The sequence below is a fragment of the Gorilla gorilla genome, chromosome 2 (assembly GCF_029281585.2).
Source record: "Gorilla gorilla gorilla isolate KB3781 chromosome 2, NHGRI_mGorGor1-v2.1_pri, whole genome shotgun sequence".
Lineage (NCBI taxonomy): Eukaryota > Metazoa > Chordata > Mammalia > Primates > Hominidae > Gorilla > Gorilla gorilla.
The window spans coordinates 64,479,535-64,495,331 of NC_086017.1; the positions used below are offsets into that span (position 1 = coordinate 64,479,535).

At 45.6% G+C, this 15,797-nt stretch overlaps 1 protein-coding gene and 1 pseudogene across 3 annotated transcripts in view; both read left to right on the forward strand.

The window, feature by feature from the left end:
- Positions 1 to 15,797, forward strand: part of CACNA2D3 (calcium voltage-gated channel auxiliary subunit alpha2delta 3) — a 939,729-nt gene that overhangs the window by 483,590 nt on the left and 440,342 nt on the right. For all 3 annotated transcript variants that reach the window (XM_031009416.3, XM_031009417.3, XM_055383540.2), the window contains exon 10: positions 15,645 to 15,734. In XM_031009416.3, the coding sequence (XP_030865276.1) occupies positions 15,645 to 15,734 (90 nt within the window). The remainder of the gene's footprint in view (positions 1 to 15,644; positions 15,735 to 15,797) is intronic.
- LOC101146134 (small ribosomal subunit protein uS19-like) lies at positions 13,868 to 15,464 on the forward strand (annotated as a pseudogene).

The following is a 15,797-nucleotide window of genomic DNA, read 5'->3' on the forward strand; positions in this document are numbered from 1 at the left end:
TTTCCTTCCCCTTCCTCTGCTCCCCTTGGGAAGAGGAAGAGGAAGGAAGTGAGGAAGAGAGGGAAGTGAGGGCTTACAGCTGAAAATCAGCAGAGCCGATAAGGTGGGTTCAATAAAGCACACCCTGTTGGAGGAGAATTTCTTTTTCCTAAATGGTCTGGTGTTTCCTGGTCAGACATCTTTGATCTGGGCCGGTTTCAGCGCCTTCTCCTGATTGACTGAGGAAACCCTCTCATGGATTCTCCTTGCTGTTGCACTGACATTAATCTTTTTTTTTAGACTCATAATCATAGTCTACCTGGAATCAGAAGCAGCCCAAGGATCGTGAGCAACAGAGAAAAAGGCCAAGTTGGCTTTATGGAAGTAAAGTCAGGGAGGCCCGTGGAAGGCCTGAACCCCAAGTGAGGGACCTTCTCTAGCTCCTGCATTTATTATCTTTGTGAAGAGTATTATCCAGATGTCAGATGATTAGCATATTTTGCTAGTTTCTCTGTGATGGGAATAATGATTTCTTTCTAAATTTCCTTTAACTTCAATTAGAGGTGAGTAGAGATATGTTAATTATACTCATGAAATCTACTGCCTACCAGGTCGAAAAGTAGATGAGGTCCAGGGTGCTGGGAAGATGTCCTGATAACTGAGAAAGAGCAAGCTCTGGGAAGGCATAAGACCAGCGGATGAATCTGAGGATGCCTACCTGCTAATCACCCCATTTAAAACTTAGTTTTTCAGCCAGCTGAAATGACCCACCAGTCTACAGTGGCAGACAAGACTGGACCGCCTTATTACCCCCACAGTCCTACATTGCTGGGATAAGCAGTCTGTGCAGAGGAGGGGCCCCTGTATTTGCTGTGGCTCAGGGATACAGGAAAGGGTTTTGGTGAACTGCTGTGAAAATGGACCACCCCTGTGACTAGACATGACAAGCATCCTGGCCACATTCACAGGTGGATACAAACAATAAATGTCATGAGACTGTCTCCGCTAAGTGGATCAGAGTCACAGTGGATATTTAGTTGACCGGTGACTTAACAGCCGCAGACCTCTTACAGTGTACATTATGTTTATTAATTTGCATTTTTACCTGCCAGGTAGACTGTACATTTGCAAAGAGGTGTTTTGCTTCAGAAAAATGACTTGGATAATTTAACAAGGTATATCTTTAATCTTCCAACAGTGAATTCAAAAAAGAAAAAAGTTTCCTGTATTGGTGTGTCATAAAAGTCTTTGTTGCAGAGATTTCTCTGCTGTTTTGTTTCCCTTGGTAGTGACTGAATCTTAATTTTCTGTAATGGGAGCACTCATTTCGTGTCCTGAGGATGAAAATCCATGTTTCCATTTCTTGTGAATTACAGCTGTTTGGTTTTATAGCCTGTGAACGGCCCTGGGCCTCTCTTGCCTTGTTCTTTGAGGTCCACGTTTCTGTTTACTCATGGTCCACTGCTGCTAATCTAAGGGTCGCTGAGAAGGCTTTCTATCCCATATTATGAACCTACGGCATGTCATTCCATCTTACCTCTGAGTCTTAAGGTCTCTTGATCCTTAAACAACCACTCTAGCCAATAACTTAGTGAACACAAACACTGAATGCCTGGAAGTTCCTGCTGAGTCTGGCTCCTTGCTGCATTTCCAGGCTCATGGTGCGCTGTGTTCCTTTTTCCTTTCTTTGCTCTGGATTCCATGACTTTGTTACAATTATTTGTGTATGCTCTGTTTCCTCCTACCCCAGAGCCTTGGTACCTACAAACACTATTTCTCCACCTAAAAATCTCATGCTCTAGCAGCCCTGCCTTTACCTCCAGGCCCTCCTTTAGTGCATCTGTTTTATACTACCAAATACACTACCAAATCACCATGAGCCTCTCCCTGATGGTACTTGCTACTCCTGCATGTAGCTGTGTGCTTATTGATTGAGATCTCTCTCCACTGGCCTGTGAACTCTGCAGGAAGAGACCAGGTCTCCCCTTGTTCAATTGATCAAGCACAGCATGTTGTACTTGGTGGCTTCTTAATAAACATTTGATGACTCAATGAATGCTGCAAGGTTATTGGGATAAAATGTGTACCATGAGGAAAGGGAAGGAGAGTCTTTGGTAGCAAAGATGTGGGGCTAATATAGGCAGACCTCACTTCACTTAGACCAGAGGACGTTGTACCTAATGGGTGTCCTTGGAGGCCCCTTCCATTGCTGAGGATAGAATTTGAATTCTCACTATGGTACTGGCCCAGGGCAGAGCCTGTCTTACTCAAGCATGAAACTCTTGCCTATTTCATCAAATTGTTCTAATGCCAATCTTTTCCTCACCATGTTTCCTGTCCTTGGAGTAAATTCCGGGCCAGTGTCTAGCAAGTGCTTCCCCACTGTATTTACTTGTCACTTTGCCTGTCAGGTTTTTGGAGTAAGGTTTGCATCACATTTTGTGCAAGCTTCTCAGATGGCCATGTTACACTTTTCTTCTTTGCCCTTTTACTTGGCCCTCTTCAGTTATTTTTTTCTCTTCCTCCTTCCTTCTCATTCCCCAGGTGTATGCTCAAGGAAAATACAGAGATAATAGAGTGTAAATGGTTAAGAATGGTGACTTTCTTGGTTCCTTAGAGAAATGGCTGATTCTAGGTTAGGGGCAGAAGATGAACAAGATACGTCTGTAACCTCTTGCTTATTGTGATAGCAGGAAGCTATCAACTACTGTATGGGGACTTGGTAGCAAGTCTGAAGAGAAGCGGCTCCCACTGGCCAAAGATGGGATAAATTAAATATCCCTCCACCACTCCCCAAAAAAACACACAAAAATCATCAACATTTGGAAACATATATGTTACAACCCATGCTGAGACTAAAATGATGAAGCAGAAAAGCCATTGATGATACTAAAAAAGAAAAAGGGTGTGGGAGATCCTCATTGATCACCTTCGGACCAATCTTTATTTTGAAAACCAGTAAAGAAATGAAGGGCAGCTAACATTTATCCAATTTTCTTCTACAAGTGGTTCTTCAGCTGACTTAACAGTGCAAAAGAGGAAGCACTTCTTTGCAGAAATTGGTTATCTAATAAATGAAGAGAGATGATGAAATTAAAATATCACTATGTTGCAGCTTCTGATGAATTAATGAATCTGGGCATTGGTCATTGATGACTACCATCATCGCAAGGAGACTACTACTCATTTGTTGGAGGGAAGTAAAAAACATCACGAATGAATAGCAAATAAATAAATAAATAAATACCAAATACATAAATAAATATGTAGTCAAATCTGAATCAAATCAAACTGCTCAATTTCACCATCAATTAAAATAGAGGGACAGTAGAACATGTTAAATGACACCTCAGGAATACAGTTAATAAAATCTGGATTCTGGAATGCTCTTCATGACCAACAAGTTATTTCTTCAACAAAACTTGAGAAAAATAATGGAGAGGGAACTCTAGAATAAGAGACTTAAGAGAGATCTCAATCAATCACAATGAGTAGATCTTACATGAATCCTCATTCAAACTGTGTAACTGTGACAAAGTGAAACATGTGGTTTGTTTTTAAAATGTTTACAGATGAAATAATATGATATCTGGGATGTGTTTCACAATAATCTAGATGAGTATATTAGTTATCTGCTGTTGTGGAACAAATTACCCCTAAACTTAATAGCTAAAACAGGGGTCCCCAACCCACAGGCCACAGATCAAATACCATACTGGTCTCTGGTCTGTTAGGAACCAGGCTGCACAGGAGGAGGTAAGTAGCGGGCAAGTGAGCAAGCATTACCACCTGAGCTCTACCTCAGATCAGCCAGCAGCAGCATTTGATTCTTACAGGAGTGCAAACCTTATTGTGAACTATGCATACAAGGGATCTAGGTTGTGTGCCCCTTATGAGAATCTAAGTAATGCCTGATGATCTGAGGTGGAACAATTTCATCCTTCGCCCTGCCCTGCTACCATCCCGGGCTACCTCCCTATACCCCTGTCCTTGGACAGATTGTCTTCCGTGAAACCAGTCTCTGATGCCAAAAAGATTGGGGACCATAGGCTTAAAACAACAAACATTTATTATCTCATGTAGTTCCTGGACTCAAGAACCCAGGAGTAGCCTGACTGGGTTGTTCTGGCTCAGGGTCTCTAGTGAGGTTGCATTCGGGATGTAGGCTGGGGGCTGGTCTTCCACGGGCTGGCTAGGATGGAAGATCCATGTCTAAGCTAATTCGTATGGCTCTTGGAAAGAGACTTCAGTTCCCTGACAGCTGTTGGTCGGAAGCTTCAGTTTCTTACTCCATGGCATCTCCCCAGGGCTGCTTCCAGCAAAGCAGCTGGCTTCCTCCAGAGGGAAGTATCCAATAGAGATCAGACGAGCAACCGTGATAGAAGCCATAGTGTTACTTACAACCTAATCTTGCAGGTGGCATACCATCACTTCTATGACATTCTCTTTGTTGCAGAGACCAACCCCTGGTGTAATGTAAGAGGGCCCAACACAAGGGTCTGCGTATCAGTGGGTGAGAATCATAGGAGGCCATTTTGGAGTCTGGCTGCCAAAAGGGATGTCGATGTAGGTGGTGTCAGGATATTGAGTTGATAATTAAAATTTTCTAATATAAAAAGTTTCTGGCAAAAAAACTTTTTTAGAGACCAAATGCTTGGATATAAGCTCCAGCTCTACCATTTATTAGCTGTGAGACCTAGTCAAGTGATGTGAATTCATTCTCTCATTCTTAAAAGGAGGGTAATAAGAGTACCTACCTTCTGTCTGGGGATTGCTGTGAGGATTGAACTCATGAGGGCTCAGAGACAAGGCTGGTGTGTAGAGGGCACCCAGAGAATATTAGTTGATGGTAGCAGTCTCTTCTCTTCTGTCTTGGGCATTCTCTTTCTGCTGGGCCTGAAAACATCCCTGGACCACCTATTTTCTAGAAACTCTTTTATCTAACTTTTAAGAAGCATATTGTGATATCCCTGGGAAAAGCTACCATTTTTTCTTTATCTGATCTTCTCACTACATGTATGTCTGCCCCCACATGCTGCTGCAGAGGAAGTGAGTGCAGTGAGAGCATGCATGTGGAAGTGCATGTGTTTCGGCACACCTTTGCTACCCTGGCCTGCATCAGTGTTTTTTTCTAGAATATGGACCTTGCTACTGCCACTAAAAGGCTGTACCTCTTCTGAGAAGCTGCTTATAAGTCGACTGTTCTTATCTGTCCAGGACCTCTCTCTCTCATCCTTTACATGAAATCCCTCTGTCCTTAGAAAACCCATTTGGTGAAGTCAGGTAGGACTTTCCCCATTTCTCCCCACCACACCCTCAAGTTCACATGTGGTGATGCGATCCAGACCTGCATAAGTCAGAGGTCCCATTCTCTGGCCACCTGATTGGCTCAGGCCCAGACACACATCCTAAGTTGGCCTGATCAGAGTATTTCTGGGGACTTTTCTTATAGCAATATTGCTGAAACTGCTCTTGGGTAAACTTGCCAGATTTTGCAAAACAAACAAACAGGGCACTCAATTTTAAATATCAGATAACAAAGAATACATTTTTATTATATTCATTGTTATGTATCCAAAATTCAAAGTTAATTGGGCATCCTATATTTATCTGGCAACCATCTCTTGCCAGTGGGCAGGCTGAGCTAGGAGGATGTGAGACCACTGATGTAGGCAGCTGTGTGTTCAAGAGCTTGCTGGGGGAATGAAACCAAGTAGAGCCAGGAGATATAATAGAGAAGACAGACTGAGCCCTGAGGCCACCACTGGGTCCCCTGTCCCTCCCTTCACTGAGACAGCTGCACTCCCAGTCTTCTCGTTCTAGCAGCCAGTGACTTTCCTTTTTCTGTATGTAGAGTTTGGGTTTTTTTTTTTTTTTTAATTGTTGTTGTTTCTAGAATTTCAACTTGGATACTTTAATAGACTAAAAATACAGTGCCATAAGGGATTGTAAGCCACAGGTGCCCTACTAATAAGATCTAGTGTTTACTGAGCGCCTACTATATGCTGAACTCTGTATGAAGCACTCTGTCTACATTATCTTATTAAGTCCTCACAGTCACTCTGCATGGTATAAATGAAGAAATTATTGACTCAATTCTTTATCTTCCATGAGGTTGTTATAATTATCTTACTACACATATGCACTACAATGTGAGTACAAAGATGTTTACTATAGTAATGTTGAAAACATAAAATACTGAAAATTTAAATTTTCACTAGTAGGGGACTGGTCAAAGTTCAAATTAATGTTGATACATACATATATATATATATGCACACACACACACACACACACAGTGCCTTACAGGGTATTTGTTTATTCACAGACTCAAATAAGAATGGAAGAAATTCAGACAATTAAGTTTAATACCCATATGTAATTAAGCTTGGCAAAATACAGAGATCATTGAAACACATTTTAATTGAATACAAGTTTTATAAAATGCTACAAATCTTCCAAGTGCTCATACAGAAAAAGTCCAAATTTAGGTGTCCCTGGGGTCACATTTCTTTGCTGAGCTTTCCCAGAAATGAATGTAGCCACCACTTCGTGGGGAATATGACTCCTAACCTGTGTCTTAGCACACGCTGCTCCCCCCATCCTGGGCCATAGCTTTGCATTGAGTGCAAAGAACTGTAGGTGTGACTGTGAGGTGATGGTTTGATGCAGACGAGTGCGCTGGTACCCACAGCACTGGTCAGCATCACATTCCCCCTGGGTGTTGGCTATCAATACGTACCTCTTCTGAGCTGAGGCATCCTCAGAGCTGGCACTGTGTTTGTAATGAATTGAAACTGACTTCTGTCTACCCTGGCACGCTGCAGCCACTGAAAGCATTCTTCCTCCAAGAAATGCATTTGAATCAAGTCAAGATTTTCATGAAGTTCATAAAGGACAAATGGAGACCTTTGGAAATGTCAGGAAGATGTGAAGGGTGAGACCTACTGTGTACACACACTGCCATCCCATGCAGAAACACAACACAGGCGTCCTGTCCGTGCAGCACTGGGCTTCAGCTTTTCCCAGGCTTTCAGGGGTTCGCAAAGCCTAGTTCCCTGAGATGCACTGACAAGTCCACATGACCTCACAAGAAGGACGATGAGCTCACATAATACGGCTCCTCTTGGAGCTGGCCTTGTTCACAGGCATGGTAATCATCATGTCCCTCCCTCTCAGCAGTTACTTGGAAATTGGAACTGCTTAGGTGGAGGGGCCGTTCCACTTTAGGTATTTCCCAGTTGTAGAGAATCACCAATTCTGAGATCATCACCATCATCCTGCATGAAATAATTAGTGCTTTTGCCATTGAAATGAGGATGTAGCTAATCTGACTACCTGGATGAAATAATGTTCATTGTTCACATCCAGGAGATCTATCTTTTCTCTAATTTGGCACTGGCATTAAACAGCTGCTACCTTCAGACACATCAATTTGTTACACACACGTAAAGGAGAAACGGGGAATAGCTCAGATGCCATTCTATCAGTGTCTGTACTGTCTCCCCCAAATTGCAAACAGCTGGGCCTGCCTCCTTCCTACCAGCTTTCTTCAGCCATTCTGTTTTCTTCTTTGAGAAATACCATGTCACTGCTTCCCAGGGGAATTAAATGACAGTCTGATTTACAGGAACCTAGGCTTGGTGGTAGCCATGTCACAAGATATGTGCCTTACCTACAAGATATATTGGCTCTGCACTGCCCTAACATCCCTGAGAGATTTGCCCCAAAGAGGCTGTAAAAGTCAGCCAAGGGAGTTCTCAGACTAAATGGGAATATGAGAGACTCATCCCAGGTTGAGGTTAGGGTTGGGTGTGTGTGTGTTGTCAGGAGGAATTAGATCAAGAGGAAGTGTCCAGATTTACATCAGATAATCTTGTGGTGTAATATCCAAATCAGCGGGGAGGGCAGGTGTGGGCACCCTTTGAGCCTCTGAAAAATGGGCTTCTGCACTTTGGGTTTGGAGCACAGTAGTAGTGGGACCACAGAACCCCGTGAGCTTATCTGGAAGTCTCACTGAGTAGTTGGGCATCAGAATAGGGTGGACGTGGCTGTTGGGACCCTGCTCGTCATTTAGGCTGATAGGAGCCACATCTCTGTTTTAGGAGAAAGCAGGCAATCCTGTGTCTGTTTACTGACAGAACTGAAAATCAAAGAGGCTCTACAGAACACTCTTACCTTTAATGCCTTAATTTTAATTTTCCAGTGAGCTTGAGCTACCTGACAGCCACAGTGCAAAGTGACCTATTAAAGTGAAGTCCATTTGAGGACACCTGCACTGTAGCGGCACGCCAGAATTCTGTGCTGCGTGTGAACAGGGCAGCAAGGAGCAGCAGACACCATCTTTTGGGTGTCTCCTCTGCTCACAGGCATGCTCCACTGCTCCATTGGATTTCACGTACAAATCAGATTCAAAAAATACAATTATAAAGAATTTCAGGACAGTGGTAGCAAAGCATTAAACCAAACACTGAGTCCTTCTGAAAATGGGACTCTGGGCCACTGCATATGTCACATCCCCTGGAAACCAGCCCTGCACGGAATCTTAGCTTTGCACACGAACCTAAGTCTCTGCACCCACCTGCATGCTGTAGTTTATCAGGGACGTAGAGAGCTGGGCCCTGGGCGCTGTGAAGGGGCCCTATTGCATAGGGACTCAGCACTTTGAAACCCACTCTGCCGTCTTGACCTTTCTAGTGTCCTTGGCCTACATGTAAAATAAGAATGTAATAGTACCTTTCTTTTAGGGGTGTTAGGAGGATCAAGCGAAGTAATGTGCAAAAAGCACGTGATGCCTAGCATACAGTTGTCACTTTGCAAGTATTGGCTGCCCTTGGAGGGCTTGGTGAGGCAACTTCTGAAGCCTTCCCATGGTGGAGTTGCTGCAGCAACCTTTGTCCACTCCTAATGGGTACGAAATTCATGTCTGCAGTACTCGAATGACCCTGATGGGTGTCATTGATAGGTGGCTATTAGCCTCCCCTCCAAATAGCGGCTGTACTCCCAGCCAGGACCACCAGCTCTCAAGGGCTTGTTTTGTCCGCTGATGTCCATTTGACACCTTGCTCTTAACAGGAAGGACTCAAACATTTATTATAATTACATAGACAAGAAAAAAAACATGATTGCTGTGATCACAGAGAGTCATCAGTATGATTCAACTAAACTGAATACTGGTGAAGGAGAGGCTTATTTCACCGGGATCCTCTGCTGGCCTGAACGTTGTGGCTGTTTGTCAGAGATAAGCGGATGTGGCGGTGCTGCTGGCATTTGGGCACAGGGAGTGGTGGCGCCAGTGTGGGCTCATCTCCCCAGGCATTAAGCTGCACTAATTGCTTTGGAAGTGAGGCTTTTTCCTGGGCAGCAGCATATGCTGCGTGAGTCGCTTGAAGCAAAGATAAAGAGCCACTCTCCTCCTTTATTGAGGTTTAATAATAAAATGGAACTGTCACCATTTCCAATAAATGGTTTATTTTAATTGAGAAAAATAATGAGAACTGGCCACCTTTTGGTACACGGCTGTTGAGCGTCTCCCTGACTTGGGCGATCTGGAGCCTTCTGTTCTGTAGCTGTGCCCTTGAGGCATTCGGGTCCTGGGGTCAGTGAAGTCAGCTACGTGTCTCTATCCATTTGAGAAAACCTGGCCCTCGAAAGGCAAAATAATTCCTTTTCCAAGGTCTATTAGATTATAAAGTTGCAACCCAGGAAGTGGGCATAGAAAGCGTTGGAGATGTAGTCTCTTTTAATTTTCACATATTGAAGACAGTCCTTTCTTTTAGTGAATATGAAATGAAAGTCTCACGTTTTTTTTCTGTCACCAAAATTATTTCAGATGACTTTTTTTTCGGGTCCCCCAGGGAGAAGTCAACCCAGTACCCCCAAGTATCAGAGAGAAATGAAGGCACAGATAAGGCAGTGTCTTACTCAGGCTTGTAGAGAGGGCGAATGTCAGAGCAGGAATTGGAAGGAAGTCCTGCCTGCTGTTCTGAGGCACTGATGCTCTCACTACCCCACCCACTACTCAGGTGCTTTCCCATCCTCATTTCACAGCAGGCAAAATTGAAGCCAGAGAACTAAAGCCACTTGTCTCAGGGGTTCAGTTGGTAAATGGTATAACCAGCACTGGAACTCAGTCTCCTGACCCCCAGTTCAGTTTTTTGTTTCTTTGTTTGTTTTGAAATGGAGTCTCGCTCTTTCGCCCAGGCTGGAGTGCAGTGGCGCAATCTCAGCTCACTGCAAGCTCTGCCTCCCGGGTTCACGCCATTCTTCTGCCTCAGCCTCCCGAGTAGCTGGGACTACAGGCGCCCGCCACCACGTCTGGCTAATTTTTTGTGTTTTTAGTAGAGACGGGGTTTCACCATGTTAGCCAGGATGGTTGCGATCTCCTGACCTCGTGATCTGCCTGCCTTGGCCTCCCAAAGTGCTGGGATTACAGGCATGAGCCACCATGCCCGGCCAGTTTTTTTGTTTGTTTGTTTTTGTTTTTTCTAAATCAGAGTTCATAGGGCCTGTATACCAATTGCCTCCGCACAATAACAATGATATAATGGCATTAAACATAACAATTTCTGGATCTTACAATGACCACAACTGGGAGTAGAGAAAAATAAATCTGTAGTGATGAAGAGGATGCAGGGCAGTCAGCCAGCCCCTTCCTTTGCTTCCAGACACTACCCTTGGGGTGTACATGGTTAGGATTGATCATCAGCAGAATCACAAATTCCTCCATGCCATGGGTCGTCAAAGCACTGGCTGTTAAAGCCTCGAGCATCAAAAGCCTGCTGTGTATAAAGTGCTGTATTCAGTCTAGCACAGGCGCGGTAAACTGATCGCACCATATGATGGCTGTGATTAAGAAGGGGAGGAGGGGCATAGGGGAGAAGAGGAAGATCATTTTAATGCAGGGGAAGCTTTCACGAGGTGTGGTCTCCGCAGCCAGGGTCATTGGTTTGGCTGTGGTAATCATAAGGGATCTTTTCAATTAAGTGGCCCACATCAGCTAAAACTGTAACTAAGCAGAGGAGCAAAGGTATTGGTTCACTTACCTAAAAGGCCAGGCATGCCCGGATCTAGGGGCTCAAGCCTTGTTGTCTCTATCCTGTCCTGGCTCCTCCATGTGGGCTTTGCTCTCTGCGGCTGTTAACCTTCATTCAGGTGTGCACCTCCCGTGCGGTGGCAGGATGATTGCTGGCAGCCCTAGGCTTCCTCTCAGCAATCCTCATGGAAAGAGAGAGTCCTTCCTCCCACGTGCCAGCAGAAGTCCAGGGATTGGCTCAATGCCCATGCACAACTGTGGCCCTTGGGGTGGAATTCATAGACTGGACAGGTCTGATAAATGGTCCCACTCCTCGATCTGGGAGGGAGGGAGAGAGACATTAGCTTCACTCAAATCATATGAATTATGGGTTGGTGGGAGAAGGAAAATCAGAAGAAGGGGACTTGATGCTGGGCAGGCAAAACTCACACATGTCCCTGGGTCCAGGTCTTAGACCTTCCTCTGACTCACCATTAGTCCATGGCTTGATAGGAAGGAAGGTCCATTTTAACCCCTGTCTCTGGGTCAGTGCTGTCCAGTTGCACTTCCTGCAATGATGGCGATGTTCATTAATTGGCAGTGTCCAGTGCAGTAGCCACTAGCCACATGTGGCTAATGAGCACTTGAAATGAGGTTAGCACTACTGAGGAACTGTATTTTTAATGTTAGGTAATTTTATTAATAATTACATTTAAATGTAAATTCTACATGTGGCTCAAGGCTACCTAACTGGACAGAGCAGCTCTTAGTGGAGGACACATCATGGGAGGTAGTTCCCTGGGAGACAAGAGCTGGTTTTGTGTAGGAGAGTTGGGCAGAGGGCTAAATGAAGCTCCAAAGACCAGGATGGTGATCTGGGTCAGGGTGTGGAGGAGAAGAGGGAGTTTGGACATGAGAGAGAGAGAGGAGAGAGAAAGAAACACAGAGAGTCCTTTATTGGTGGCATCATTTGGGAGTCCTTAACTTGAGAAGATAGTTTTTCCGTCTAATATATGGACCAGATATGTACCAGGAAGAAACAAAATCACAACTGACCTTGTTATAAAAGCGAATTAAAAGGAACTCCATAACATGTTGTTACATTTGATCTAAATGTCCAACTGTAAAAAAGCAACCATTGCCTGAAGTGCCACATGAGCTACACAGAGATGAAAAGAAAAATTAAATGTTGTGCAGGTTGTTTAAAAAAATGTTGTGTAGGCTGGGCCTGGTGGCTCATGGCTGTAATCCCAGCACTTTGGGAGGCTGAGGCGGGTGGATCATGAAGTCAGGAGATCGAGACCATCCTGGCTAACACGGTGAAACCCCGTCTCTATTAAAAATACAAAAAATTAGCCAGGCGTGGTGGCGGGCGCCTGTAGTCCCAGCTACTCTGGAGGCTGAGGCAGGAGAATGGTGTGAACCCGGGAGGCGGAGCTTCCGGTGAGCCGAGATCGCACCACTGCACTCCAGCCTGGGCGACAGAGCGAGACTACTCCGTCTCAAGAAAAAAAAGAAAAAAATGTTGTGTTAACTTGTGTGACTGAGTGCAATTAAGGCATTTGGCAGAAATGACATCAGGCAAATAGAATGAACTTGTAAAGGCAGAGTCTGGCCACAGCTTTGTGAATCTAGGGCTGGTTAATGACCAGCCTCTCAGTGAGCTGTGTGATGGGTGTTTCATCATGCTCCGTGTCCCTAGGTGGGTGCAGGAGGGTGTGGGGACCACCATGTATTGACACTTTCAGAGCCTAAGTCCTCATGGTGGTCACAAGCCTGATTTCCACCGGGGGTGGTTGTTGGTGAAGGCAGACTCCCTTCCTGCCCAACTACAGCTGGGACGCCTTGGACTCGGTTAATTGCCTGGATTTGTTCACCAGGCATTCCTGGAGGACCTGCCATGCACTTGGCATCCTGATGGGCCTTGAGAACTGGGCAGGAAGCAAAGAGAGGCACAAAGCTTGGCTCCTGGCCCTGAGATTGCCTAGTTCCCTGGCCCTCAGCATTCCTCTCCCCCATCACTCAAGCCATTTGATCATCCCCTGAAGACTTAGCTCCCACCCAGGAGCAGAGATTAAAGTGAGCATTCTGGAGCCAGACTGCTCAGGTATATGTCAAGCCCATGGCAAGTGCCTGGCATACAAGGTGCTCAAAAAGAAAAAAAATATTATTTTGCTAATTTAGAGAAACAACAGGTATATAGCAGAAAGAAGAAGGGCATTAGAGTAGGTGTAGCTGACCTGGATTGAAACCTGGGCCAGGCAACTAGGTGGTGTGTGTATTTGGACACAGTTCTCAGTCTGTCTGTAAAGTGGGATGATGGAACCTCACATGATTGTCATGAAGACTCAGTTGCACTGTATTTTTTAAGGGCCTAACACCAGGCAGGCTTCAATAATGGCGGCTGCTCTGATGGGCCAGAGGGCAAGGAAGGTTGCTACGACAGTGGAGTGGGCCAGGGAAGAGGATCTTGTGGGTTGTACATGTGCCCAAGGTGAGCCACCAGTTTCGAATTCAGCCTCGATTCATGTTAGGCCCAGGTGTCATTCAAAGGTTTTTACCATGAAGAACCCACCCAAACTTTGGCGTTCACACTGGCACCATCTTGCCAGCAAATCTTCTGCCCAGCTCAATGACTGGGGGCTCCTACTGCTTCTGAGGGGACCCAAGGAGAGACAGAGCAGCATCTTAAAACAATCAGCATGCCCTAAGATTTGTCTCTACGATCCATTTTGATTCCGTGATCATTTTGGTGGTCCTAAGCAGTGTGGCCAATTAGACACATCATGAATGGGTTTCACCATCTGAGTGCTGATGGCATGCCTGGGGCGTTGTTGGGTGTTAGGGCGTGGTAAGAGAAAGAAAGCCACTCCTTAGCAAGGAAATCATGGGTGGATATTTTCCATGAGCTCATTCTTCCTGTTCCTCTCCCTCCTGGTGACTCCTCCAGCCAGTTTCCCCAGCGGACAAAAGTGGGGATGCCTTTGGGGAGAAAATAATCCGTTTCAATAGAAAAAGCAAGGGGAGTCTCGCGATAACTGCGCAGGCGCGGACCAGAGAGATCTTTTCTGAGGATCCGGCAAGATGGCAGAAGTAGAGCAGAAGAAGAAGCAGACCTTCCGCAAGTTCACCTATCGCGGTGTGGACCTGGACCTGCTGCTGGACGTGTCCTACAAGCGGCTGATGCCGCTGTACAGTGCGCGCCAGCAGCGGCACTGAACCGGGGCCTGCGCCGGAAGCAGCACTCCCTGCTGAAGCGCCTGCGCAAGGCCAAGAAGGAGGCGCCGCCCATGGAGAAGCCGGAAGTGGTGAAGACGCCCCTGTGGGACGTGATCATCCTGCCCGAGATGGTGGGCAGCATGGTGGGCGTCTACAACGGCAAGACCTTCAACCAGGTGGAGATGAAGCCCGAGATGATCGACCACTACCTGGGCGAGTTCTCCATCACCTACAAGCCCATAAAGCACGGCGGGCCCGGCATCGGGGCCACCCACTCCTCCCGCTTCATCCCTCTCAAGCAGTGGCTCAGCTAATAAAGGCGCACATGGTTCCAGTCAAAAAAAAAAAAAAAAAAGAAGAAGAAAAAGAAAGGTGTTCGGAATGCAGTGACTGGAAAGCAAAGCGAGGCCGTGGTGCCACCGTGGGTGTGGGCTTTTGGGACACTCATACATGCATGTGTTCCTGGACATGCATTGTGTGCACTGACCTGTTCCTGGGCATGAGCCTGAATTCGCTCTTGCCCCTTTGTTGGGAAGCAGAAACGTGTGGGGTTTCGCAGTTACTTTCTTTAGTCCCCTTTAATCTGTAGCTAATGCTGAGCTTCTGCAGAGCCAGAAGAGTCTTAGGGCCTACTCTGGAAGAGCCTCACTCCCATTCTCTGTATTCCCTGGAGCTCTTCTGGATTTCTAGCCTGTGTCTCTCTTGTTACAATCACAGTTTTCATGTTGTGATCCAGTCTTTATCCTTGCTCCTTAGAGCTATCTACTGAGCCCCTTCTGTGTGTATTATGCATGTGGTAGACATGAAGACAGAGTAATGCCGTATCTTAAGAAATGTCACAGTCTTAGGTGGGGACAGAGTTTAATTATGCAGTGCTCAGTGAAAGGTGGATCTGAGTACCTGATGGCAGCATGGAGTCACAAAGGAAGCATTCTAGGCTAGTCTTAGAGGCTGGTGCTCTGAGAAGACGTCATGCGGTGGGAAGAGGGTTATGCCCATATGAGATGTGAAAAGTGGGTGGGAGAGAGCGTGGCAGGAGAGCCAGGGAATGGATTGAGAGTGGGTTCCCAGTGGAGGGGTGCATATGCAGTCCTAAATGTGATCAGGAGCGGGAGAGTAGGGGTAGGAGAGGAAAAGAGTCACCAATGATGAAACGGGAGAGGAAAGTGGCAATTTTAGATGAATTAAATGCTTTTCACCGGAGTTCAACTGATTTTCTTCCTAAACTGTAACTGAAGCTAAACCATGAATATTGAAGGTAAGTTTTACATTGAGTAAGTTCTTATGTTTTGAATGTAGAAGGAAAAAGTAAATTATGACCGGTTGGATCTGACAATCATTGGTCTTGCCATGGCGTACATCTAATTCATTCAAGGTTGGTGTTTCACATAACAGGACAGACACTAATGGATTTTCTGCTTTGTTGTTTCAGCACTTCAGGGAGCATCTGGACAAACTTTTCGCCAAAGGAATTGGAATGTTGGATATAGCTCTGAATGAGGCCTTCAACATTCTGAGTGATGTAAGTTCCTCTTTGATTTGCCTTTCTCATGCCTTGGAGAATAGATGGGTGTTGTTTTAGAAA